At 37.3% G+C, this 27,616-nt stretch overlaps 1 protein-coding gene across 8 annotated transcripts in view; it reads left to right on the top strand.

Annotated features, from left to right (window-relative positions):
• Positions 1-27,616, top strand: part of ADAM22 (ADAM metallopeptidase domain 22) — a 228,449-nt gene that overhangs the window by 28,263 nt on the left and 172,570 nt on the right. For all 8 annotated transcript variants that reach the window (XR_005526500.1, XM_039222466.1, XM_039222465.1 and 5 more), the window contains exon 3: positions 12,646-12,722. Coding sequence is in view for 7 of the 8 variants with exons in the window: in XM_039222466.1 (XP_039078397.1) it covers positions 12,646-12,722 (77 nt within the window). In the remaining variant the exon portion in view is untranslated. The remainder of the gene's footprint in view (positions 1-12,645; positions 12,723-27,616) is intronic.

Genomic DNA, 27,616 nt, shown 5'->3' with positions numbered 1-27,616 from the left:
ATGAGGGAATAGAGAAGATTGCAAATATTTAATAGGCTTTGATTCTTGTTCCTTTTCTTAAGAAGTTTAAACTTGCCAATTTTGCAATTAAAATTAAAATTTTTCTTCAGATTAAGACTTAATAACTGGTGTGTGTGTATGTGTTTGTGTGTGTCACTGTGAGTATGTAAGTAAGAGAGTGGGGAGAGAGAGAGAAAGGAAATTATTTCTTGTGATTTGATTTGTGAACTGACATTTTAAAAATTCATTCCACAAATATTTATTGAGGGCCTATTACATGCAAGCACTATTCTGTACCTTTTGGGTACATCAGTGAATTAAAAAAAAAAAAGCCCAAATTTCTTTTTTTAGGCACTTAAATTCTATCAGATAGATAAAAACATAATCAATGATAAGTTATATGGTGGTGAGTACTGTGGAAAAAGAAAAAAAATACAGCATGGGAATGGAGATTGGCGTACAGGGGTGTGTGGATATTATAGGTTGTAATTTTTAATAGGGTGGACCGCCATGTCTCACAGAGTGGGTGACATTGGGAAAAACTGGAAGTAAGTGGGGAGTGAGCCAGGCATGTATATCAGGAAGAGCATTCCAAGATGAAAGAACAGCCAGTACAATGACCCCAAGACTAGAGAGTGTCTGTAAAGTATGAGTAACAGGGCTATTACTCCAAAGATTTGTGTTGAAAGGTCTCATTGAAAACTGTACTGGGATAAATATTTGGAATAATCATGTCTCTGGCAGTATTTTCAGTTTTATCTTGTGTTCTCAAAGGATTGCATTTTCTCACCAAAGAAGACCATACACATTTTCACTTTGGGGTCTGAATATAATCCATCCCCCTCCATCTCCCTACAGTGTAATGCATTTGGATTCTTCTTTGCAAGGCAGTATTACTTCCGTGTAGTTAAACATACTTCTCTTTTATGTTAAGTACCTGGATGACTATGGTTTACTTTCTTGCAAGATATTTTATTCTTTGTGGTTGGTAGATATTTTTAGTGCTAGCCTGCTGTAAAGCTTACGAAGTGGCAGATGATCTCTACTGTGCCTAAGAGATGAGAGGCATATTTACAACCCATCTTTGAACATATCCTGTTTCACAAATGGAGGAAATGGGCCTAAATTACATTAAGAGAGTTTTGTTAGCTGTGTAAGAGGGAAAATGAGATGATTCAGCATTGGAACAGACCACAAATGGGGTTTGAGGAACTGTCTCAAGAATTTATAAAATAGGCTCAACAATCTTTTTTTCCCCGATAGTTTTTAATGGATATTTGTTTCCTAACAGGTGGGAAATGAATCACATAAGTCATTGAGTTTCCCCTAAAACTCTTTTAAGTTCTTTCTCCCAGTGTCCCATAGATAACACATATTTCAAGTCATGTAGCCAAATGACTACCACCTTCATGGACAAATGTTAGTTGAATAAATTGGGCACAAGAATACAGATTAGTAATTTTAAGGACCATCAGTGGAAAACACATGCTACTAAGGGTTATAACCTTTTAAACAATGATAAGTATTTTTAAATACTAGAGAACTAAAAGAAGCCAGTAAAACACTTTATACTAGTGAAATCAATCTTCATTATAGCTATATTCCTGAAATCTCCTTCTCATTTTTGGCTAATAACAATTTGCAAAATAATGTTTGTTTATGTTATTGTCAGATAACAGTTGTCAGGTTTATTTTAAACTCATAAGCGAGCACATACTTAGTGCCAAGGTGGTAAGTGTTGGGAATACATAGGCACTTGGACTAGAGATGAAAATGGAGGGTGATGAAGCTGTGAGGCATGGATCTAAAGAGAGAGGGATGGAGGAATTGCCATCAGGAAGAGACAAAGGGTAAGCAAGATCAATTCTGAGTCCTGATGTAATATAAAATTCTATTTACACATATTCATACTCTTGCTGCTATGTAGTACAATCATAAATAGACTGATTGAGCTAGAGTGTTCTGTGCACCTTATGTGTACTCAATCTTCCCAGCAATCCTGAAGTTGGTACTGTTGTTTGCACTTACTAATTGGAGAAATTGAGGCATAGAGAGTTTAAATACCTTGCCCACAATTATTAACTTGGGGAAGGGGTGGAGGTGGAATTTGAAACAGGAAATTTGGCTCTAGAATCTAGAGTCTTAGCCAATACCCTCTGCAGCTTTTCCTAAGAAACTGCTTACAATTTTAAAACAGGGAAACTCTTGAGGATGAAACACTTTCATGCTGGACTATGTTGTTTTCTCATATAGTAGTCAAATGTCTTTGCAGAGAGTTAAAATCTGTGGATGGAGACTGTGTCTTCCTCAGAGTCTTCCCTGGTTCTCATGGAGTCCTGTGCACGTGGAAAGGGTTCAGGATGTGGTGGAGGTATGGAGGACGGAAGGCCAGGGAAGGACAAAGGATGGATCGGTGGCAGTTTGCTGAGGATGCTGATCTTGGGAATATTTCAGTCAGGAGTCCTTGCCAGGAGGGAGCTTCCCAGAAACTCAGTGGGCATAATTCAGACCCACTTCTCAGAAGTGAATAAATTCCCCCATGGTATCTTTTAATAAATTAATTGAAAAGTGAAATCCTTTATTACTTCAAAATACTCATTTGCTTCAGAGCAGCAACCAGTAAAAAATTACCATAAAATGGACAGAAGGATTGTGTCCAGGCTTTTTCCTTTGTAAAAGAGAATCAAGATGTCTTGGAGGAATCCTTTCTTTAACCCAGCATGTCAGATGCACGAAGGCCTCATTATGTTCTACTTTGCCCCCAGTAGAGGCAACAGCTAGAGAGTTTGTTCACCTTTATGTCGAAACACATCAGCAGCATAGAGACCTAGGTCATTCATAGAACATTAAAAACAGCCCAGTGTGTGCTCCTGGGTTAAGACCAAGAGTTTAAACAGAGGGAAGAAAAAAATGGCTCTACTCTAGCTGGTGACTCCCAAACTCCACCAACCCACCCTAATGAGGCCATGGCTGCTTGTGACTCTCTTGGTTTATCCTTTCTGTTTCTTACATAGAGGTAGTCTAATTTTATCGTGCCTTTGACCTGGAGTTGTTTCTAGCAAGAGCTGAGTGTATGCCAGTGAAGAAAACAGTGGTAAGACTAAGGATTTTCTTTCTTTTCCTATTTAGACACAAAGTCATAGAAGTAATTGGAAATCTCCAATACTATATTGTGTGTGTGTATGTTTTGTTTTTTGTTTTTTTTTCCTTGTGTGAAGATACACTTCAGGGCTAAGGGATACTCTCCATTTGATTCTGACACTATATCATTAGACACTGTTAACTTGTCCTAATCTAGAAGACCCTTTAGTGATGATCTATGTCCTATCTCCCTCTTTTAGGAGAGTAGTTATTCCTTCTATTTGGGCTTTTCAGAGTCAGACTCATCAGCTTATAGAATTTGCTTGTATCAAATAGCAATTATTTTCTTGGTTACAGTTGATTACAAGCTTTCTCTGCCATAATATACACACCTGTGCACAGAAACATGTACATGCAAACATTATTGGATGTACAATGGATAATGTGACTTAATTTGTTGAGCTTTTCTGTCTCTCTTAATAACAGTAACTTTTAGAATTTCCTACTTTCAGAGATTATTTACAGTCAATATATTTTTAAAAGGCATTTCACTTATCTAGGGGAAGTGTTTAGTGCTAAGGATAGGTGACAAGAATGACCTATTTATTGCCAGGGCTAATAGTGACTGGCTCCAATAAATAATAGAAGTTTAAGTAAAAGTAATTTCTAGGGGTACCTGGCTGCTCAGTCAGTAGAGTGTGCAACTCTTGATTTCAGGGTTGTGAATTCAAGCCCTGTGCTGAGTATGGAGATTACTTAAAAATAAAATCTTAATAAAAGGTAATTTCTAGAGTTTCTTTCATTACCCTTATCGAGCAGAATAATTTCATTATGTTGCTATCCCTTTGGTTTTTCCTAGTAACATGTCTAAAACATTGTACTTATTTAATTTATTTAGATTTAGATGCTTTTGAAGTTAGCATCCCAGAAAGATTACAGGCCAGATACATGTAATGCAGCACACGTAACAACAGTTTTCTTATTGGGTATTTGTGTTTTTCTCTCCAATATACATCATGGATGGATTCCTTCCATTTTCCTTTAACTTAAAAAGCATGGAGTTATCCTTCAAAGCAGCTTGGAGACACCAGCTGGTAGTATGTGGAAGCCCTTCAGTTTAAGAATTGGAGGGGGGGTGCAGGTTCATGTCATACTGCATCTCTACAGCAGACTTTTGCTATGTCCTAACGTATGCGTGCCAAGATTCCATGGTTTTGAGACATGGTTTCCTCAGAGATAGCTGATAATGTTTTCTCTTTTTCTCTCTCACACACTTGCATTTCTTTTTTTCCTTCATAGTTGTGGTAGGTAAGAAAACTAGTGTGTTCTTCATACCAATCTTCATTCTAGCTCTTTGAGAAACAACCAAAACATGAAATATTTTTGCAGGAATTCTTGTCTCTGGAATTCTCTCATTTGGTGTCCTAATAAAAAAAGCCTTCAGTGGTTGACTATTAAGTTACAGGTGAAAAAACATCTTTTTAATATCTTTGTCATTAGAGGCTTACTGCCTTTTTTCTTTTCTTTTTTTTTAAGGAGGAGCTTTGTTCTTGTAATATGTTACTTGATTATTTTTTCACTATGTTCTTGGAAAATTTGGGACAATTGAGATATGTTAGCAAATGAGGAATCTGGTCCTTTTAAAGTTAAGTATATATGTATAAGTTTATGTTTTTATGTTTCCATGTGAGCAGCATTATATGTAGCTTCAGTCTTTAGTTCTGGGAGAGACTAACCCTTTTTATCGCATGTGAATTTGTCTTCCAAAGAAAATGCTATGGAATTCTTACGTGCCAGCTATTTATCATGGGATTTTGTTCAGTGTTACTTCTGCTTATTCTTCCGTTGGATGTTTGGAGCTGGTCTTTTAGTGGAAATGAGACATAACTCTCAGACGTCTCTAATGTCATTGTAAGGAAGATGAAATTAAGCAAGCAAGCAAACAAAAGTCCATTGACATACCAGAACTGAGTGAAGTGAATCTTGATGTGAAGAGCTCATCACTCTTAAGTTTATTCTTTGGACTTGGCCTGTTTCCGATGTTGCCTCCAGGAGAGAGTATGACCCAGCTGACAGACACAACCCTTCTTTTGAGGCCTGTTTTTCAAATGATCTGATTTAGAGCTAAACTGACTAGTTATTCGTTTGATAATGTAATAACTTAACCATCTACTCATTTTCCCTCCTCTGCTCTTTTTACGTGTCTTTTATTTAGCTTTCAGTAGTTAGATCATTCTTTGTATAATCTTTTATATACTCTTTCACTGTAAACAAAAAAATTAAAACATTTTTTCATAGCATTCTATAATTAATACCCTTTTTAGTTTACATTTGGGGAGAAGCAAGATGAAGTATAGAAAGTTTTCATAACTCCACTCTTAAATCAAATATGAAGTCACTGATAGGGCCTGGAGGCCCTGTTATCTTTCTCCTAAGCCCTTTCCATTCAGGAAGAGTGTCAGTGTTTCAAGGCTGATTCATCTTTTGTCTGCTCATTTTGTCTGCTGATTTTGTTGCATCCAAATGTTGGGGTTTCTTGCACTCAGATTTAATTACAGCTCAATATGACTACATGTTATATTGTTCTCAGGCTACTAAAGATCTTAAAGGTCTGCTTTGACTTCAGAATTATAGGAGTAAGCGTTTCTTGTTTAGGCTTTAAAAGAAGGCTTAGTAATGGGCAGTTAATGGCCAAAATGATGGAGAGACTGATGTACCAGAAGATAGCTGGAGCATAAATAGGTAATGAGGCTGTCTGACTTCCTGAATGGAGATGGGAAAATTGAGCTGGTGAGTCTGTGTCAGCATCATCTCTGCGCTTCCAGCTTGACAGAACAGAGGGGCCACTGGAGAGAAGGGCCCTTGGCTGCCAGGGAGTCACAGACTTTAGGGCATTCAGTGCTACCAGACCTGGAAACTTGGAGAATGCCTCTCATGAACTCATCTAAAGAAAGCCTTGTTTGTAGTGTGTATGTGTGTGTGTGTAGGGGGGTATATACAGCTTCACCTAGAGGTTCTCTAGGTGCAGAGATTTCTATGGTGTCCTATCTGTCCTTGGGTCCTCCATCCCAAAACAAGGCTATGTCACATCAATTGAACATGTTTACATCAATTGTAAAAATTTTCACATCAGATAAAGTCAAGAACAGACATTTGAGTTGGAGAGCAAATTCGTTTGGAGGGCAAGACTGTGGGAATTGGCTACACTTTAGGCCCACCCTCATAGAATTCTACTTCATAAAACGATTTCCGTATTTTAATTAACTAGCCAGGGGAAAACTCTTGTTCATGTGGCCACAACAAATTGTAGAATGAAGAATCTTAATGTTAATAAATGTGTCATTTGGATTCTTTTGTCCAAACTCCATGCAAGGCAGTAGAGTAATTACAGTGAGATTGTGGTGATTTTTCAGTTGGGCTTTTCTGTTGTAGAAAAAAAGGGATAATATATGCAAGTGATTATTGGTATTTTGTTTTTTACCGAGCTTAAGCTGTATAGATGCCGGGAATTAACACTTGCATTTTTTTAAAACTCAGTTGAAGCAATCAAATGGCAAAGAAGTATTTAGGATGCAGGAAAGCTAAAGATTCTGTTATATGCATTAAAGATTTCTTTTTAATATATTCTTTATTTTCACAGTTATCGTACTACACAATGCCATTTGATTGGGAATACTCCTACCATTGGTATTCATTGATTCATTATTCATGTTGGGCTTAATTAAAAACCCAGACTACGTTGTCTTTCTCTTTGTGTCAGAGTTCGAGTTCTACCATGAAAGTTTTAGTGTCAGCTTAGCTTTACAAAAAGGTTATGAATAAAGCAGTCCTTCATATTTATTTGATCTTTGGGTTATGTAGGTTGGCCCTGGTTATTGGCTCCAGGAGATGTTGGGAGAAAAAGGCTGCCAAGAGGCAAAATGCACAGGAGCACCGGGTTATGTTAACTTCATATTTAAATTTCAGCTCTTACTCATGAATAATAAATGGGCCTCAATCTGGAAATTTATATCAGGTTCTTCTGGTCCTAAAATTCTGTGATACATTTTTGAAATTTGAAATTAAAATTAGCCTTATGTAATTTTATTGATTTATGAAGTTTTCTTGCCATCTGGATTGTTATTTCATATCTTTGCCTGTTTTCTCCTTAATCTTTTGTTTCACAGCTTCTATAAATGCCTGCCTCACTACTTCTCTCAGTCCTGAAAACATACACATACACTCACACATTTTACCATACCTATGTAATTATTTTCCTTAAGAGATATCTAAGTTAAACTAATGCTTAATTTTTTAGGTTGTAAGCAAATTGTACTCTAAGTCAGATGTGGTAACGTTATTGACTTTTCTGATGAAAAAGTACTAAACATTGCTTTTCATCATTTAAGTTTTCTTCCCATATACATTAAACATGCTCATTAGAGCATTTTAATGGCTCTAAAAATGCTCCTTTTATAGTAATTACTCATATGAATCTAGTAAAACCTGCAAGCACCTCCAAGCTGCAGAATGAAGGCCAGGATGAAGCATGATAGGAATGACCTCTGCTACTGAGTAGTGTGACATTGCAAATGACCTTTGGCCACACTGGCCTCAGTTTCCTTATTTGTAAAATAAGAATATTGTATTATATGAACTTTAAGGGTTTTCTCCATATTATTCTGTGATACTGAAGTGTTTAAGTTTTTTAAAATCACAAATCATTCTTATGTAGTAATTTGAAAGAATGCATTTCTGCAACATTATATTTTAAAAATATCCTTGAGAGCCAGGAGCACCTGGGTGGGTCAGTCGGTTCAGCATCTGACTCTTGATTTCGGCGAGGTCATGATTTTGTGGTTTGTGGGTTTGAGCCCACATTGGGGACTGCACTGACAGCGTGGAGCCTGCTTGGGATTCTCTCTCCTTCCTCTCTCTCTGCCCATCTCTTGCTCATGGGCACCTTTTCTCCCTCTCAAAATCAATAAATAAACTTAAAAAATATCTCTGAGAGCTATTACTACCTTTTAACATTTAACTTAAAGTTATAATAAGTATTAGAAATTTTCTTTGGCAGTGTATGTTAGGCATTACCCAACCCCCTCCCCCCAAAAAAAGGGAAAATCCTGATATTCTATTGGTTCTCTCTTGTCAAACATTTCCTTTTCCTTTAAACTAAAAAGGCAGGGTCTAAGATGAACTTTCTGAGACCTACTCTGGCTCACTTTGATGGTGTTGGCTGAGAAGCTGCATTGTGAATATAGCGTGAAGTCAGTGTAATTCTAGTTAATTTATTATTTCTCCAAGATAACCTAGAGACATTAACATGTTTCTCCTTTTTGGCCTGGTTTTTGAGTTAAACAGGGGTTCCTGAATGATAGAAGGCCATAGAGAATGCAAGGAAACCATGCAAACACTTACTGTAGTGATCACCACTGCAAGTTGGGTTTGGTTGGGAAAGTCCTGTGTTTGGAATTTGATCCTTATGCCTTCATGGGTATCAGTGCTACAGATGTGAGTGCCATGGTCAGTGCCATGGAGGAGAGTGACATTGAACTGTTGGTGAAATCAATGGTTTCAATAGTTCTTTTTTGGAACCACTTTTCTAAATGTTCAGGCACATTGCCGGGGATGCTGTATTGGTTTCCCATTGCTGCTGTAATACATTACCACAAACTTAATATCAAAAAACAACAAAAAATAATTTTCTTTCAGTTGTGGAGATGAGAAGCCTGGAATGGGTCTTACAAAGGGAAGATGCAGGTGTTGGCAGCACTGTGTTCCTTCTGGAGGCACTAGGGGAGAATTGTTCCTTGCTTTTTCCGGTTTCTAGAGCTTTCCAGTGTTCATTGGCTTTTGCCTCACCTTATCCTGATCTCTCTTTCCATGGTCACATCTCCTTCTCTGACTCCGACCCTTCTAAGACTCTGGTTTTATAAGGACCCTTGTGATTAGATTGGGCCCACCTGGATAATCCAGGATAATCTTTCCATTTAAGATCCTTAAATTAAGCACATATGCAAACTCCCTTTTGCCATGTAGGGTAGTGTGTTCATGGGTTCTGGGGGCTAGAGTTTGGGCATCTTCATGGCCATTATTCTGTCTACTACAGATTCCTTTCAGTCACTCATGTGTCACCCAGGTGCCACCTCCTCAAAGAGGCTTCCAGGACCATCTAGAATCCCATCTATCCTGGTCACATGTTCACCTCATTTTGTTAAGTCTGGGAATAGTGTATTTATTTTCCAATTTTATTTTTTATTTTCTGTCATTTTATTTGTCACTTTCTGTCTCCTTCCATTTGAAAACAAGCTCCAATAACAGAGAAACATGGTTAGTTTTCTTCATCACCTTGTCTGCCAAATCAAAATAGTTCCCAACACTTAGTGGATTCTGAGAAGATGTTTGCTGAATGAATCAATCTGTATACAGTCCAAGGAAGCCTGCCTTACATTACAAGAGTAATATCTCCTTGTTCCTATTATTATCAAAAATGCAATTTTTTTTATTACTAAGTAGCAGTTAAATATGCTGTCAGTAGATTTTCTTTTGAATATAAGTAATGTGTTTCTCTTTGGGACATGTATAAGATCAATAAAATAAGATACCATATATAAACTGAAGCTGCAGGATAAACAAAACATAGGAACTGGATAAAATTAATATAAACAGTAAGTATCTTGCTAAAAAAGAATGGTAATCTTGTCTTGATCTCTACACTGAATCATGATATCATGATATCATGATGGGACCTCCTCCCTGTTCACCATTTGCTTGGCAGTAAATGCCAAGCAGGGAGGGAGGGAAGAGAGGTTTTAATTGAGACATCAATTCTGGTAAGCCAAGCTTTCCTCAGGCTGTTCCAAAACATGGTTGTTAGCACTTCAGGAAACTCTAAAAGCTTTTAGACAAAAGGAAAGACATTATCCACTGACATGGCATTAAGAACAACTTTGATGGAGGGAGTACGTTTCTATAAGCAGGTAATTTATAGCTGTTAAATTGTTGTTCATTTTTGTATCCAGCTGATTCATAAAACAAACCCTCAAGTGAGTTGGTCAGGAAATACTTACTGAGTACCTGATGCTGGTCAATACTGAGGCCCTCGTACCAAATTGAACGCTATTGAGGAGGAGAGGAGAGGGAGGCTTGGAAGGGTTGGGAAGACTTTATGGAAGAGGAGTGTTTAGGCTGTGTTTCCTCCAAAATTCATATGTTGAAACTCTCACCCTTGCTGTAACTGTATTTGGATATGAGGTCTCTAAAGAGGTAGTTAAGGCTAAATGAGGCCATTTGGGTGGGCCCTAAATACAATATGATTGATGTCCTTATAAGAAGAGAGAAAGAGGGGCACCTGGGTGGCTCACTTGGTTGAGCATCCACATCTTGATTTCAGCGCAGGTCATGATCCCAGGGTTGTGGGGTAGAGCCCTGCATTGGGCTCCATGCTGAGCATGTACCCTGTTTGAGATTCAGTCTTTCCTTCTCTCTCTCCCTCTGCCCCTCTCCCCTGCTCATTATCTCTCTCTCTCTCTCTCTCAAATAAAAAAAAAGAAGAGAGAGACTCCAGGCCATGTAAGGACACAGTGAAAAGCCAAGGAGAGGGGTCTCAAGAGGAAACTAATCTGTCTACATCTTGATCTTGTAGTTCCAGCTTTCAGAACTATGAGAAAGTAAATTTTTGTTGGTTAAGCCACCTAGTCTATGGTACTTTGTTATGGCAGCCCTAAGGGATTGAGACAAAGAGTAGTTTGATCTACATCTTGAAAGATGGATAGAGCCATTTCTGGGAAATGGCCTTGGTGAAGATCACTCGCTATTCAAGGGCTTGGTTCTTAAAGGCGCTTCACAGAAGTTATGAATGAAAGCCACACACAAAAAAGTTGGAATGCACACAGCTTGTTGAATTAAAGAGTAAAAGAGAGAATTGAACATGAATAAAGTATGGGTAGGTCCTTGGGGAATTGTGTGGCATTGTCTGGGCTGGGGGAGAGGGGGAGATCTTAATATCCAGAGAGTGAAAGTTTGTATCTGATACAGTAGAAAATCTGGGATTTACCAAAAATCAATTTTAGATCAGGGAGAATATGATCTGTGGAATATTCCATATTCCAGATATAGAAATGAAGAGTAAGGTGTGTATTCAAGAATTATAAGAAGAAAAAAAAAAGCCAGAGTTTGACAATAGCCTGGGTGTTAATTGGGAAGAGCCAGGAGTTTAAAAGAATGGTAATGAGGTAATAAGGCTGAGAGGTATTCAAATAGTTGTTCATTCTTGGGGTTTCATGGGGATTGGAATGTGATAAGAACTGACTAACTGGAATGTCCTACCTCCACTTCTTTCAAATACTTTAAAATAGAAGGATTATCCTTTCTTTCCATAAAGCTTCATTATTATCAAGTAAGCTTTCTCCTTTCACCTAATACCATAAGCTTGGTATGTGTGAAAATCCCTGGGATGATTGAGGTGCCCTTTATGCCCCACAGAATCTTAGGTTTCTTTTTTTAAGATGTGCTCATTCTCTGAGAACAGTAACGCCATCTGTGTCATGTACCACATAAATACAGTTGCTCAGATGGTTTTTATCTATAAAGTAGTGTTTGTTTTATTCTCACTGTTGAAATTATACATGTTTATTTTAGAAATTTTAGATACTAGAAAAACATAAACAAAAAATTAAAATAATTTACAGTCCTGCTTAGTTATAGCTACAGTTAATATTTGGGGAATCAAGCTTTTGATTCCTTTAGTTAATATACATGATTATACAATATGTTAACATTGTTAATAATAACAATGTTATTGGTAACATTTCATTTTTTTGGATGATAGCAGAGCTTCAGTTTTGCTCTTAGGAAGATGTGGAAGTCTCTCTGAAATTATGTTTGGTAAATAGAACTGACATATTTTTAAAGTGTGTATTTCATTTTGGATGAAAAAGGTTTTTAAGAAATTTAGATATCTTCCTTGTAAATAGCTCATATTCACTGTATTATTTTACTCTCGAACATATTTTTTCTGTCTTTTTTTGAATGTTTACTTATTTTTCACAGAGGAAGAGAAAGAGAGGGAGAGAGAGCACGCATGGGTGCAGAGAGAGAGGGAGACAGGATCTGAAGCAGGCTCTGCACTATCAGCAGAGCCCAGTGTTCGTTTCTGGCTAGAATGAACCCTCCAGATCATGACTCAGATCATGACTGGAGCTGAAATCAGACACCTAACTGACGGAACCACCCAGGTGCCCCCCATCTCTTTTTTAACATACAAAGTTTAATTTTAAAGGAGCCAATCATTTAATATAGAATAAAATGAATGAAGTGCAGTCTTCTTGGAAATGAAATGTTTAGCCACTTGAGATAAACCAGAGAGGTAGGACACTTGCCTTCTTGGGCCAGGTAGTACTTTCCTTTAGATTGGTGAATGTTTGGGTTCCAAGAAGGTGCAGATTTTACTTTTTTAAAATGTGTTGAATTGGTTTTTCTAACTTATGATGTTATAAACCTTTTTGGACCATCATATGAAATGCTTATTGTCTGATTGCTATCGTTCAATAATAAATACCTTTTATCTTTTTGATATTGCAGTTGACTCATGTTGACCAGGCAAGCTTCCAGGTGGATGCCTTTGGAACATCTTTTATTCTTGATGTCGTGCTAAACCAGTAAGTCTTTGTTAGGTTACACTCACTTTTGTCAGATATACACTCAAACCACTTTTATAACCTTTTGTAAAGTTTTGTTTTCTTACTGTCTTTTATTTCATCTTCCTAGATCAGTTAAATACTACCTTTAAAACTGTTCTATTGACTGTAAGTTATAAAGTCTGACAAATGACAGGAAATGGATATTCATTTAAAATTGAACAGCTGTAACAGAATTTAAGAAGGTAAAGTAGAGGGCAGGACTTACTCCAGTGTTTTGCATAAGAGTACATGTGACCTAAGTTCCTATGAATGGCAGTAAATGGTGAAAATAATATTTTGGATATTAAAACGTTTTCATTAAGAACAGGAGAAAAGAGTTACTTTTTTTTCTCAGTGATTCAAAGGACTGGCTGTATGATGTGTGACTCTTAATAGTGGCATTAGATGCTTTGATTTGGGAGTCTGTTTCTGTAAGATGTAGTATACTGCTGTTATTCTGTAAATATGATATGATTTCGGAAACTCTGTTTTTCAGTTTTATTAGCCACATTTGAAGTGTTAAGTAGCCTCCTGTGGCTAGTGGTTACCTTATTGGACAAGGCAGAACATTTCCATCACTGCAAAAAGTTCTGTTGAACATTGCTGGTATAGATTTCTTTTGAGGAACAGGCACATATAACTATTAGATTATTGAGCTAGGTCAGTCAGTATTCAGGAAGAGAATTCACATCTTCCTTTTAGATTCTAGGCCATGTGCAATGGATTAATTTAATAGTTAGTCTCACTAGTATCCTAGTTTTTATGGAATTTATTACAAAGTTTTGATAATATCATTTGTGTTATATTAATGTTTAAGCCGTGTATTAGTTTTATTTTTTTCTTGAGAGAGAGAGAGAGAGGGATCAGGGGAGAGGCAGAGAGAGAGAGGGAGAGAGAGAATTCTAAGCAGGATCTACACTGTTAGCTCAGAGCCTGAACTCTCAGCTCTGTCCCACAAAACTGGGAGATCATGATCTAAGCCTAAACCAAGAGTTGGATGCTTAACTGACGGAGCCACCCAGGATCCCCTAGTTTATTTTTTAATTAGGCTCTCTCATAGCTACCTCTTGTAAGTTTTTCTCCCCTGTCCCCACATTTTTGTAGTTCACAAATACCGAAAGGCATTGTGTTAGATTGACTATTTGGGTGATCCATTAATGGGAGTTGTTTGTTCTTTAATCATGTACATTTTAAAAATGTAACATAAATTTTTAAAAATGTAACATGAACTCTATTTCTATGCTTGTTAAAATACAGCTTATTGCTTGCTTTCAAGATTAATGGCTTAGAACATATATAATTAAATGCTTTATACTGCAGTTTATACCAGGTATTTAACCTAATTTCATTGAGCCTAAGACTGTGTTAATATGATTTGTATCTTATATTCCTGCTTGATGTAAATGGCCTAAAATTTACATTTTAAGTGACTTACTGTATTTTTTCCAGCAACTTTCATATTCTAAAGTTAAGAAAAACTCATTATAAAGGAATGCATTTTCCTTAGAAGAATAAAGTAGCAAAACAGTCTCATATAATTGTACCACTTGGAAATGGATTGCCCCATTTTAAATTGTAACTCTCTCTGCCCTCACTCTTTCATTGAGCCTACAACCTATTCTACCCTGCTTCATTTTTATTTTATTTTATTTTATTTTATTTTATTTATTTTAATGTTTATTTTTGAGAGAGAGAGACAGAGTGCAAGTAGAGGAGGGGCAGAGAGAGAGGGAGACACAGAATCCGAAGTAGGCTCCAGGCTCTGAGCTGTGTCAGCACAGAGCCCGACACAGGGCTCAAACCCATGAACCATGACCTGAGCTGAAGTCAGTAGCTTAACCAACTGAGCCACCCACGCACTCCTCCCCTGCTTCGTTTTTAAAAAGTAATATTCATCACTATTTAATATATAGGTTGACTCATATGACATATCATTTTTACAAAAAGTTCAAAAGTTCAGCTACGTCAGCTTTATCATATGGTCAATTAATATTCTGTATTTTAATTATTTTGTTTATTGTCTTTTTCCTCCTACTGGAATATAAGTACCTTGAGGACAGAGATTTTCTTTCCTTCCTTAGTGTATCCTTAGCACAGACTAGGTGCTAAATTTAAGGCTGGGAAGCCATATAGACTTTGAAGCCAGACATTGGAATTCATTGGAATTTGCCAGGACACAGGGAAGACCAGATAAAGTATGGAGGCTATCAACTGGGGACAAGGCAAGGAGCAAAAGAGATACAGAGATTAAGTGTTTGGGACTAGCTTCCAAAAGCTGAGCATCAATATATATGTGTGATTTGGAAAGTCAGATTTCTACATTTCTATTTCAATGACTCTTTCCTATCCCTCCTTTATTTTTAAATTTTATTTAAATTTTTTAACATAAGAAAAATTTAATAGCATACATTGAAGGAGTCCACATAGACATGGGAATTTCCTCCTATCCCTCCTTTAAATCACTTTTCCTGTGGATAGCCCAGCCTTGGTTTCAGGGTCCTGACATTTGTAATACCTTGATTTTCAGTTCGCAAAGAAAGGATATTTTTTCATGTCCATTCTTCCTTAAACTACCTCACTTCCTTTGGAGAAATCTCAGCCCCAAAATATTCTGTTCCTAATGGAGAAGCATATATGGCCATACTTATCAGAGAATGAATACTCTGGAACTCTAAGGGTGAAGCAGAATTTCTTTTGAGATACTGGCAAGAATCTGCGTTGGGCATCTTTCCTCTTATTACAATGGAAATTTAAAATTGCAAGAAGTACAGAGTATAAAACAATAATAATATAAATGGAGGTTCCTGGGCTGAGGTATATGTGAAGTCATTTTTTTTTTTTTGGCCTGGGATCTGTATTACACATAGGTCGCCCATTGCTGATTTCTTTATGCTATAAAAGCCAAGATGATTTGATACAAAGTTTTTTTTTCTTATTTTTATGAAGAGTGTTTTTTAATTCATGGGTTCAGTTTATATATTCTTGTGGTTGTACTGGTTAAGGAGCAGGAAGGTGAAAAATTGAATATGCTCTTTAAAAATTATTTTTCTTAGGCAATTCTAGAGCTATGGAACTGATAGAGTTTTCTGTTTATTTGTTTTATTTTTATTTATTTTTATAGTTTATTGTCAAGTTGGTTTCCATATAACACCCAGTGCTCATCCCAACAAGTGCCCTCCTCCATGCCCATCACCCTCCTTCCCCTCTCCCCCACTCCCCCCCCATCAGACCTCAGTTTGTTCTCAGCATTCAAAAGGCTCTCACGGTTTGTCTCCCTCCTTCTCCCCAACTATTTTTCCCCTTCCTCTCCCACTTCGTCCTCCGTTAACTTCCTCCTAATCCACCTATATGTGCAAACATATGGTATTTGTCCTTCTCTGCCTAACTTATTTCGCCCAGCATAACACCCTCAAGTTCCATCCATGTTGCTACACATGGCCAGATTTTATTCTTTCTCATTGCCATGTAGTATTCCATTGTATAAATATACCATATCTTCTTGAGCCATTCATCAGTTGATGGACACTTAGGTTCTTTCCATGTTTTGGCTGTTGTTGAGAGTGCTGCTATGAACATTGGGGTACATGTGCCCCTATGCATCAGCACTCCTGTATCCCTTAGGTAAATTCCCAGCACTGCTATTGCTGGGTCATAGGGGAGTTCTATTGTTAATTTTTTGAGGAACCTCCATACTGTTTTCCAGAGGGGCTTGCACAGCTTACATTCCCACCATCAGTGTAGGAGGGTGCCCATTTCTCCACATCCTCACCAGTATCTAGAGTCTCTTGATTTGTTCATTTTAGCCACTCTGACCAGTGTGAGGTGGTATCTCAGTGTAGTTTTGATTTGTATTTCCCTGATGATGTGGGACATTGAGCATCATTTCATGTGTCTGTTTGTTTGTTTTAAACTGGAGACAAATTAAATAAATCTCTGTGTAGCTGGATTCCAGTTGCAGAGTAGATCCAATAATACATATTTTTAGATTGGAATGGAAGGAAAAGTATCATTACATAATATTCCTTCTGACTGTTCAGTAAACAGAATTATCTATAACCAAATTATGTAAGAGTTCAACCTTTGGGTTGTGATTTCTACAAAAGGCAGATAAAGAATATGGAATAGGGTTAAAAATGAAAAGCACAGCCAGTTTCTGTTTTGTCAAATGATTTTTAGTTCTTTCATGGGGTCACACAATTGCGAAATTTCATTCTTTAGGACAGATCAATTAAAAAAACAAACAAACATAAGGTCTAGCCTGGTCAAACTGGTCCCAAGGCCACTTTGGACCTTTCCAGAGATCAGTGACTTGTATTATACTTTATGGTGAAACATTTCTGAGAAAGACGAAGACTCAATGTAGATATTTTATACTATATATATATTGATATATATATATATACTAATATATATACACACATACACTATGTATATAATAATATATAACACATATTATATATGTGTTATTGGAGCAATTCATTCAAGCCAGGTCTTTTCCTATAAATCTCTCTGCTGTTCTTAAAAAGTGGATGATTAAATTGCCCAAAGCAATGCACAGATATTGAAAGAATTTCTTTTTTTTTTAATGTTTTATTTATTTCTGAGACAGAGAGAGAGAGAGCATGAGCAGGGGAGGGTCAGAGGGAGAGGGAGACACAGAATCTGAAACAGGCTCCAAGCTCCGATCTAGCTGTCGGCACAGAGCCCAACGCGGGGCCCGAACCCACGAACCATGAGATCATGACCTGAGCTGAAGTCGGACGCTCAACCGACGGAGCAACCCAGGTGCCCCAAAAAATTTCTTTTCCATAATCCTTGATCCTTTTACAACAGGTATCCTGACAAAACAAATCACACACATGTAGGCACACACCCACACCTGCACACATACACACCCACATTCCCATCCTCACACACCCCACAAAGAAGCAAATACTCCAAATGGATGTGGTTAGTTGTTTTAGGATGTGAAACATACAATTGGGAAGAAAAGCCATCTTTTATAGCCTATTTTTGGAAGTCAATTCTGTGGTATAGCTCACAGAATTTAAATGATCCTTCCTGTTTTTAAGTTTTGACTAAATTTTACATATTCTCTCCTTTTTAAAATTCTGATAACAATAAAAATATTTTCTATAACTGAAGATTCTTATACTAATGGCATTTTTCCCTATGTGACAGGAGGAAGGTGGGGAGCTGTCAGCAGATGGGGTTGCCCTTGCTGAGTGGGAGGTGGTGTAGAGATGGGGGGAGGTGGGGGGGAAGCAGGAACAAGGTCAGACAAGGAACATCCATTTTCTGTTCAAATGGGCAAGTCCAGTTTGGTCTTCTCTCATTTAGCCAATTAGTCACCTTCTAATCATTTGCCAGTCAATCACCTCTTGATTGCTTTCGACTAGCACTTCTGAATTCACAGGGAAAGTAGAAATCTTAATGCACAAAAAACAGGGTATGAATCCGATTGGAAGTTAGGTCTGGAAGTCTCATTTCCTTAACTATGATCTATGTACATTGTGATGGGTTCTTGGGGTGCCTGGGTGGCTTCATTGGTTAAGCGTCTGACTCTTGGTTTTGGCTAGTTCAGCTAGTACAAGCCCCACATCGAGCTCTCTACTGACAGCACAGAGCCTGCTTGGGATTCTGTCTTACCCTCTCTCTGCCCCTCCCCCTTTTGCTTTCTATCTCTCTCTCAAAATAAATAAAAACAAACTTAAAAATAAATGAGGTTGGAAAGGTAGCAGGACCCAGATTATATAGGGCCTCATAGAGACAGGAAAGACTTAGATGTCAGGCACATGGAGGCTCCTGATTTTCCCACATCCTATCTTACATTATTTATTCCTTTCTCCACTTACTTATGATCCTTTATTTGTCATATTTAGTTATTGTATATTTTAAAGTCTTTCCAAAGCAATCTCTTTTGAAGATCTTTTCATTAATTATTTGGCCTGGTATCTTTATACTATTTGTTGTAGCTTTATAAATATTTTAATATCTAACATAGAAAACTCTTGATTAGTTTTCTTTTGTAAAATTTCTTAGATATTTTTGCCTTTTCTAATATGGAAATTCATACTAACTTTGTCACTCTCCTTTTGGAATTTTACTGGGACTGTCACTAAACCTTTATTTTAATTTGGGAAAAGTACATGTTTTTATAGGTACTTATTCTTTCCATCCAATACCATTGTGGTTTTTTAAAAAATTTAAGCATCTATTTTGTCTCTCAGTGAAATTTAGTACTTTTGTTTTTATAGGTTCTGCACATTTCATGTAGAACTTTTTCATGGTAATTGTGGATTTTTTTGCTACTGTGGTGGATATCTTTCTATGTTTTGTAATTTAGTTATTAATGATATATAGGAAAGTCACTGATTTGTGTTATACCTTATTAATTTCTTTAATGTTGCTAGTGGTTTTTCTTTGTTTCTCTTGGGTTTTCTAGTTTGACAATGACATGACTGGAGAATTATGAAAGCTTTTTCCTTCCCATAATGATATCTCATATTACTATTGCCCATCTTAAGGCTTTTTCTAGAAGTTTCTGAGCTCTATTATTTGGTGATAATAGCATTTTTGTCTTGTTTCTTTTGGGAATGGGAATATTTCTTGTATTCACTGTTAAGTAAAGTATTGATTATTGATTTTTGAGAGCTAGTCTTTATTATGTTAAAGCAATATCCTATGTCTTATTTAATAAGTTTTTTTTTTTAAGGGAATGAGTATTAGATTTTATTGAGCCCTATTCTAGTCAATTTGAGTGAACACGTTGATTTTATTTGACAACTTTATCATGTTGCATAATTCATCGCTGTAGCCCATATGTTGCTGGCCTTTTAGTTGTGACTACAGAATGGAACTACATCTCCTGTTTTTATCAAATTACTATGGCATAAACCTCTGCTGGCTTTTCTGCTATAAGTTACCACTATCTCCTGGTGTTTTCCTCAACCTTTTAGGAGATTTGTTGTTGTCTTTGACCTTGTCCTTCTATGCCTGCCTCTGATAGATGCCCTGCAGTGACTCTCATGACAGCTGCTTTGCTGGGCACAGCTGCCCTCCACGAGTGAAGACGCTAACGTCTGCCAGGAGTAGTCACTCCAAGAACCCACAAGCCCAAACCCACCCACAGGCCTTCTTGTGGAGTCATTGCCACCACAGTTGGAGGGCACAGCTGTAGCCACTGCATAGAGATAGGCAGAGAAAAGGGCAAATTCTTTCTCTCGCTGGTCCAAGGCACCTTATATTCTGTTTCAGTGTGAAAGCACTGGGGACATCTGCTCTCGGAAAGTAAAATTGAACCCCTAGTCTCAGATGATGATCTGACTTGACTACCATGGCTTTGACAGTATCTTTCCCAAAGTATGGCTTATTTAACTCTAAACAATATTGCGTGTGTGATGACTACACCCTAGAACACCAAGTATGTTTCTTTGTCACAGTCTTTCCTCCTGCATGAGGTGGGGGAATAGATTAGGATTGTACAGTCCTCTTGCATTAGATCTGGCTCCTAATTTTCCATGATCCAGTGGTTAGACAAGGATAGACAGTTTTCAGGAACAGGGCAGGAAGACAAATGCAAACATGCAGTAAGATCTGCAGTTAACACCTTGAGGAGAGTGTAATTGCTTTTCTCTGTTGCTTCAAGCTCTCTGAAGAGTTCGCAGAACTTTACAGATTTCCTGCGGGAATCTGTTTCCTCAAAAAGGGAGGGTTGCTCAACTGCAAATTCCAGTTTTGATTTTAGAAAGTTACAACTGATTTTAACAGTTTCTAATTTAGAATTTTTAAGATCCTGTCTCTTTAGGAACCCTATTACTAACTACTAAAATAGATCTGCTGTTATATTATTAGAATTTTTCCATCAGCAATAATGAATGAGATTGTATCAGAGTTAAAAAGCTGTATAAAATGAATCTTGTTACTTATAAGAATTTCCTTGAAACATTATCTTGGGGACTATAAGAGTCACATACGTATCTTTTAGTATTTAAAAGTCCTTACCTTTATTTTGACTAGTCCAGCAAACTTTTAAAGAGATAAGTCTTTGATAAACCGTAATTCTTTTTTTTAACATTTATTTTTGTGAGAAAGAGTGCTCATGCACACATGCAAGTATGGGAGGGGCAGAGAGAGAGAGGGAGACAGAATTCTAAATGGGTTCTCTGCTGACAGCAGAGAGCCCAGTGCAGGTCTTGAACTCAGGAACTGTGAGATCATGACCCAAGCTAAAGTCAGATGCTTAACCCACTGAGACACCCGGGTGCCCCAATAAACAGTAATTTCTGATGGGTATAGATATATTTATCTACTTGTTTTTAAGCCAGCTTGGGGAATTTGTATTTTCCCAAAGAATTGTCCACATCATTTTTATCAGTATATTTTTCTGTATGCTTTTTAGGAAATAACTTCAAAAGTTTCTTCTATACCTATTGTTATATCATCATTTTCCATACTACTTTTATTTATGCTTATCAGATATAAACTCAAGTAGACAAACTTACAGGAACATATTTACCACGTAAATTAAGCAATATGATTTTTAAAAACAATTTTATTGAGGCATTTTTGCATTTTGTAAAATTCATCCTTTTCATGTGTTCAGTTTACAATTCACTTAATTATTTAACTTTACTGAGTGCTGCAACTATCAACATAAATCAGTTTTAAAACACTTTTCTTTTTAAGTTTATTCATTTTTGAGAGAGAGAGACAGAGCGCGCGTGCATGTGGGGACGGGGCAGAGAGACAATCCCTTGCAGGCACAGTGCAGTCAACACAGAATCCAGCGCAGGGGGCTCAAACCCACAAACTGTAGATCACAACCTGAAGTGAGTCTGACACTTAACCGACTGAGCCACCAAAGGGGCCCCTAAAACACTTTTCAGTTCTCCACTAAGATCTTTCATTCTTATTTAAACTTAATCCCCATTCCTGTCTCCAACCCCAGGCAATCAGTAATTTACTTTTTTGTCTTTTTAAATTTGCCTTTTCTGGACATTTCATATAAAGGGAATCACACAATATGCATTCTTTTGTCTGGCTTCCTTTATTTGACATGATTTTGAAGTCCATCCCTGGTGTAGCATGTCCTCACAGCTCATTCCTTTTTATTGTTGAGTATTATTTCATTTATAGATATATGATATAGACAGGTTACGTCTCTCCATTCACCTGATGACAGGCATGTAGATTGTTTGCAATTTTTGGCAATTATGAATAATGTTGCTATAAACATTCACATGGAGATCTTTGTGTGGATTTATGTTTTCATTTTGTTTTAAGTTTAATTGTTTCGAGAAATTCTAAAGTGTTTTCCAAAGTGGGCTTTTGTTTTTTTAATGGTTTTGGTTTTTTAACAGCTGTTTTTCTGTAAGTTCTATTTTACAGGAGGAGTGGTATTAGGTATAAATAAGTTGTTAAACTTTCAGGTTCTCTGTTCCATGTCCATTGCAAGTCTGGAAGGAGTTCCATACTTCTAATGGTCATGATCTTATTCTCTGATTCATAATAAAACTCTACCTTTGAAATATATATTGAACTTTTGACACTTTTTAAAGGATAAGATTCCCATTTACACTTTATATAGGAACTTTGTATAGACCTGACATTTCTTGTACAACAGCCAAATTGTATTTCATTTCTGCTCTTTAGTTCTAAGTTGAAGAATGGTAATTTTAAACTGTGACTTCTAACGCTAGACAGAAAGCATTCTGAGCTTAGCCTAGAGTGGCCTTGATTATTAGTTGGACAGACCTTGGCTGCAAAGCCCACTGCAAAGGAGAATGGTGGGTGGGGTAGAGGGTGTTGGATGTGCCTGGCCAAGAGCCAGAAAGTGATCCAGTACTAAAGCTGAGACCTGGGAAATTGGTTTGGAAGGGGCATCTGGAAGGATTCTAGAGGCAAACAGGAACGTAGAGGTTGGAGCCTTTTATAGGGTTCAGAAGGCCAAACTCATGAGTGGGGAGAAAGCTGTGCAAGGCTCAAGTCAGTCCTTTTTTAAGGATGGGTCAGAACTGAGCAGAGAAGAGTCAGCTTCCTTTTACCGGTCTGTTTAAGCTTTCTCTTTCTGGTTTGTTTTTAAAACTACAGCCTTGGCAGGTAGCCTCTCCTCGCTGTCCTGCCTGCTGCTCGTTGCAGTATATTCAATAAATTTGTTTTAAAAAAAGAAAGGGTGGCACTGGGTGGCTCAGTTTGTTAAGCATCCCATTCTTGATCTTTACTCAGGTCATGATCTCACAGTTCAGTTTGTAAGATCTGGATTGACGTTGGGCTCTGTGCTTACAACGTGGAGCCTGTTTGGGATTCTTTCTCATCCTCTCTGCCCCTCCCCTGTTTGTGCACGCTCTTTCTTTCTCAAAATAAATACCTAAACAGACTTAAAAAAATAAGTAAAAATAAAAGTACAGCCTTAGTGCAGCCTCCTTTGTCTTTCATCTGATTGTTTAATATGAACTTGAGATGTTTTTGGCATTACCCTCTCTTTTTAATAGGGGTGTCTTGAGATTTCAGCACATTTATGAGTATATTATTTGAATTGTAAATAGAATAATTACAGAATTATTTAGTATAACTGAGACTATTTATGGCCCTTAGTTTTTCAAGGAAAATACCATATAAATACTATTTTTATAGTTAAAATTATTACTGTATATTTGTTATAGATTTATGTAATTTGCTGGATATCATAAATATTTTTGATGTCCAGTAATGAAACTTATAATAAAAGTTTTTGCATAATTGAATAGAAACTCTTTGGAGTTTTTACAGTGATTAGGAGACACATCAAAGATTAAATTATCAAAGCTCACTGCTATTTTTCTCCTTGTTGTCAAATTATTGAACCCTGTTATCTAGCAGTGATATGGTTTACACTCCAACTACAGGGAATTTTGCAGGTGCAACAAATTGGGTTCCCTAGACATATTTAATATAAATTTAGGTTTATGATATAACTATTAAAATATTAGGTGAACATAATCTTTGCAAGATGAAAGACTCAATTTGAATAACTGGGCACTTGTTCGTTAATAGCAATATTTGTTTTATGTAAAGACTGTGTTTTAGGGTGAGGTATAAGGCATATATTTTACTCTAGATGATGCCATCTGCATAGAGCTGGCTTGTTGCTCTTTGTCTCTGAAATATATTTCTTATACATATAAAAATATTTATCAGTCTGTTACTACTCATTGTGAATGTATGTGATTTTCTCATGCTTCAGCTATTGGCATAAGTTCTCAGCCAGTGAGATCTGAGGTGGAAGTTTGTATTGTTATAACCAATGTCAGGGAGTGTGGCCATATTATTCTTTGGTCATTCTTTTATTTTGTCTAAAACTGAACAGTTTTGACTTCTAATAGTGTATACTAAGAAACAAAGATTAATAACCTGGTCATTAAACATTTTACAGAGACGTAAGGTTTTTCCTGGAAACTGGTAGAGGATGAAGATCAGCTTGAGCTTCCTTCAGAGAGGTGGTCCCTGAATCATAGGATAAAAATAGCACAGGCAGCAAGAGATGGCATCATAGCGTGATGATAGGGAGGGGTCATGAATATTGTCATAGCATGGTGGCTGATTGCAGTTGTATGAAGAGCAGCTGGGAGGAATTATATGTGGGTGCCTATTGTAAAGCTGGAGGATTTGGAGAGAAATGCACTGGTGTTAGAAGGTGGAGCAGGTAGGGATCCTGGTTGGCTCAGTCAGCCAAGTATCTATCTCTTGTTTTCGGCTGAGGTCATGATTTCACAGTTTGTGGGATCTGCTCAGGTCTTGATCTCATGGTTCGTGGGATTGAGTGCTGCATCAGGCTGTGTGCTGACAGCATGAAGCCTGCTTGGGATTCTCTTTCTACCTTTCTGTTCCTCCCCCCCACATCTTTCTCTCTCTCAAAATAAATAAATTAACATTAAAAAAAAAGGAGGTAGAAGAGGGTGAGTACCATATCCTCTCATACTGAGAAGGCACTATGAGATCAAAAAATGAAGGAAGTCACTCCATACTGTTTACACAGTTTTATTCAGAGTAACTTACTGATAAGGGAGGGATTAGGTGGACAGATGATCCAGGCTGTACCCAGCTCTTCTCTACCACTATTCTCCTTTAAGTCTGGACCTTGATCCCCAGCTTTTATAGAGCAGGGGGCATGGTGATGGGGCCATTGGGTGGTTATCTAAAGTGGTGCCACCCTGTGTGCCAGAAGATCTAACTAGTTATCTAAAGTAGGATCTTTTGTGTTTGCTAGCTGCCTGAAGTGGCACCTTCCATGCCCCAAAAGATCTCTGCTAGTTGCCTGAAGTGGTCTGTTACATGCTTCTCCCTAGGGAAGATCAGAACAAGCCTCCCCACATTCTAGTCAGGGCATATATTAACTTCCACAGGGCCTAGAACATGGAGTCAGGAGGGAGGTCACTGAATGGGCATGAACAAGATGGAGGGCCAAAGATGGAGTCGGTGTTGTTAGCATCCTACAACAGGAATGCTCCTCTGTAAGGACGATGCTGGAATAATCCGGTGCAGGACCTTTTGGGTAAGTGTATTCCCATTTGCTGGGCTGTATCCCTTGCTCTCAGGGAAGAAAATTAGAAGACTTATCTTACGGTAGGATATGCATTAGGTAAATGTTTATGGTATTCATTTACATATGAATTGAATATTTAAATTCAAGTAATCTCTACATATTTTATTTAAAGAAAATTTTGTGGTGACTTACTGGCATCATGAACTCACATTAACTTCAGTTTTATCCAATTCAGCTGTATTGGAAAGTTGAGACCAATAGGAGTATGAGACATTCGCAGTCTTTCTAGAGGTTATTCTTTATGCTGCCTTGCTCTTTTTTCCTCTGCTTCTCAGAGGATCAACAGCCCTTTTTAGCAATGGTTAAAACAGCAGATGGGCCTCTTCAATTCAGAAATACATATCCCTCTCCAGTAGACATGATGAAATAGGGGTTATAGACAACTTCATCTTAGTCTTAGTCTAGAGTATTTAGCTTTCCCTGTATATTCTTTTAAAAAAATGTTTTTTAATGTTTGTTTATTTTTAAGAGAGAGATAGAGCATGAGTGGGAGAGGGTCAGAGATAGAGGGAGACACAGAATCTGAAGCAGGCTCCAGGCGCGAAGCTGTCAGCACAAAGCCCAATGGCGGCGGTGGGGGGGAGTTGAGGAGGGTGGCTCCTAGCCAGGATCTGCAAGATCATGACCTGAACTGAAATTGGACACTTAACTGACTGAGCCACCCAGGCACCCCTATTTTTTTTAATGTTTGTTTATTTTTGAGAGAGAGAGAGAGCGTGAACTGAGAAGGGTCAGAGACAAAGAAGGAGACACAGAATCTGAAGCAGGCTCCAGGCTCCCAGCTGTTAGCACAGAGCCCAACGTGGGCTTTGAATCATGAAGCGAGAGATCATGACCTGAGCAAAGTTGGATGCTTAACCAACTGAGACACCCAGGCACCCTTCCCTGTATATTCTTTTAAAAGAGAGACTATCGGGGCATCTGGATGGCTCAGTTGGTTAAGCCTTCAACTTCAGCTCAGTTCATGATCTCATGGTGTATGAGTTCAAGCCCTGCATCAGGCTCTGTGCTAAAGGCTCAGAGCCTGGAGGCTGCTTCGGATTCTATGTCTTCCTCTCTTTCTGCCCATACCCTGCTCATGATCTGTCTCTTGCTGTCTCTAAATAAATAAATAAATAAAAATATTAAAATTTAATGAAAAATAAGAGACTATAGTGGGGTACTTGGGTGGCTCAGTCAGTTAAGTGTCCAATTCTTGGTTTTGGCTCATGTCATGATCTCATGGTTCATGGGTTTGAGCCCTGCATTGGGCTCTATGCGGACAGTGTGGAGCTTGCTTGAAATTCTCTCTCTCTGCACCTCCCTGCTCACATTCTCTCTCTCTTAAAATACATAAACAAACTCAAAAAAATAAATAAAAGACCATAGTGCAAAGAAACAGAAAGATTTTTCCCTAAAATAAATCCATTTATTGTATTTCCTTTGCTCTTGTCCCAAGGGAAGAAGAATTAGCAAATGCATTCATTTAATCTTTCTGTTTGCTTATGCTTTATTTCCAGAGTCAAAAGTTAAAAACAGTCAAGCTTTACACTTTAATTAGATGCATTTCCACATGGGATTTTAAGTTTGATTCTTTAAGATTAAGTATATGATGTAGGATATTTCAGTGAACTATGACATTTATGAATGGGCTCTTTAATCAAAACATCTTTTGAAAAAACAATTATGGAAAGTTTGCATGTAAATAAAAACACCTAAGGCTGAACTTATATTTAAATCATCATTGTGTTTCAAAACCACTCATACATATACACATATATCTTTCCATATTTGACTTATTCATATGTGAAGTAAGATTTTAAAAACTCTAAAGCTAAGGTTATTTCTATTGTGTTTAAAACAATTATTCTGTTCAGTTTTGTTTTTTATGACCCTACTTTATTTGATGCAACAAAGACAGGGAATCAGTATGATATGCCTCACAATTTATTGTCTATTTATTTATATATTTAAATTTTTTTACTTTAAGTAAGCTCTCTGTTCCACATGGGACTTGAATTCATAACCCTGAGATCAAGAGTTGCATGCTCTACTGATTGGGCCAAGCCCTCCTTCACAATTTTTTTTAAAGTTTTTGTGTATTTATTTGAAACATTTTTTTAAAGATTTTTTTAAAGTTTTTAAGTAACCTCTGTACCCAACATGGAACTTGAACTCAATAGCCCCAAGATCAAGGGTTGTACCTTCTACCAACTGAACCAGCCAGGTGCCCTTAAGTTTTTATTTAAATACCAGTTAGTTGATATACACTGTAATACAGTATAGAGATTCAACACTTTGTAACACCCAG

This window comes from Hyaena hyaena, unplaced genomic scaffold, assembly GCF_003009895.1.
Source record: "Hyaena hyaena isolate Hyena2069 unplaced genomic scaffold, ASM300989v1 scaffold_1133, whole genome shotgun sequence".
In the NCBI taxonomy this organism is placed as follows: Eukaryota; Metazoa; Chordata; class Mammalia; order Carnivora; family Hyaenidae; genus Hyaena; species Hyaena hyaena.
This window is presented reverse-complemented; position numbering and strand designations above follow the sequence as displayed.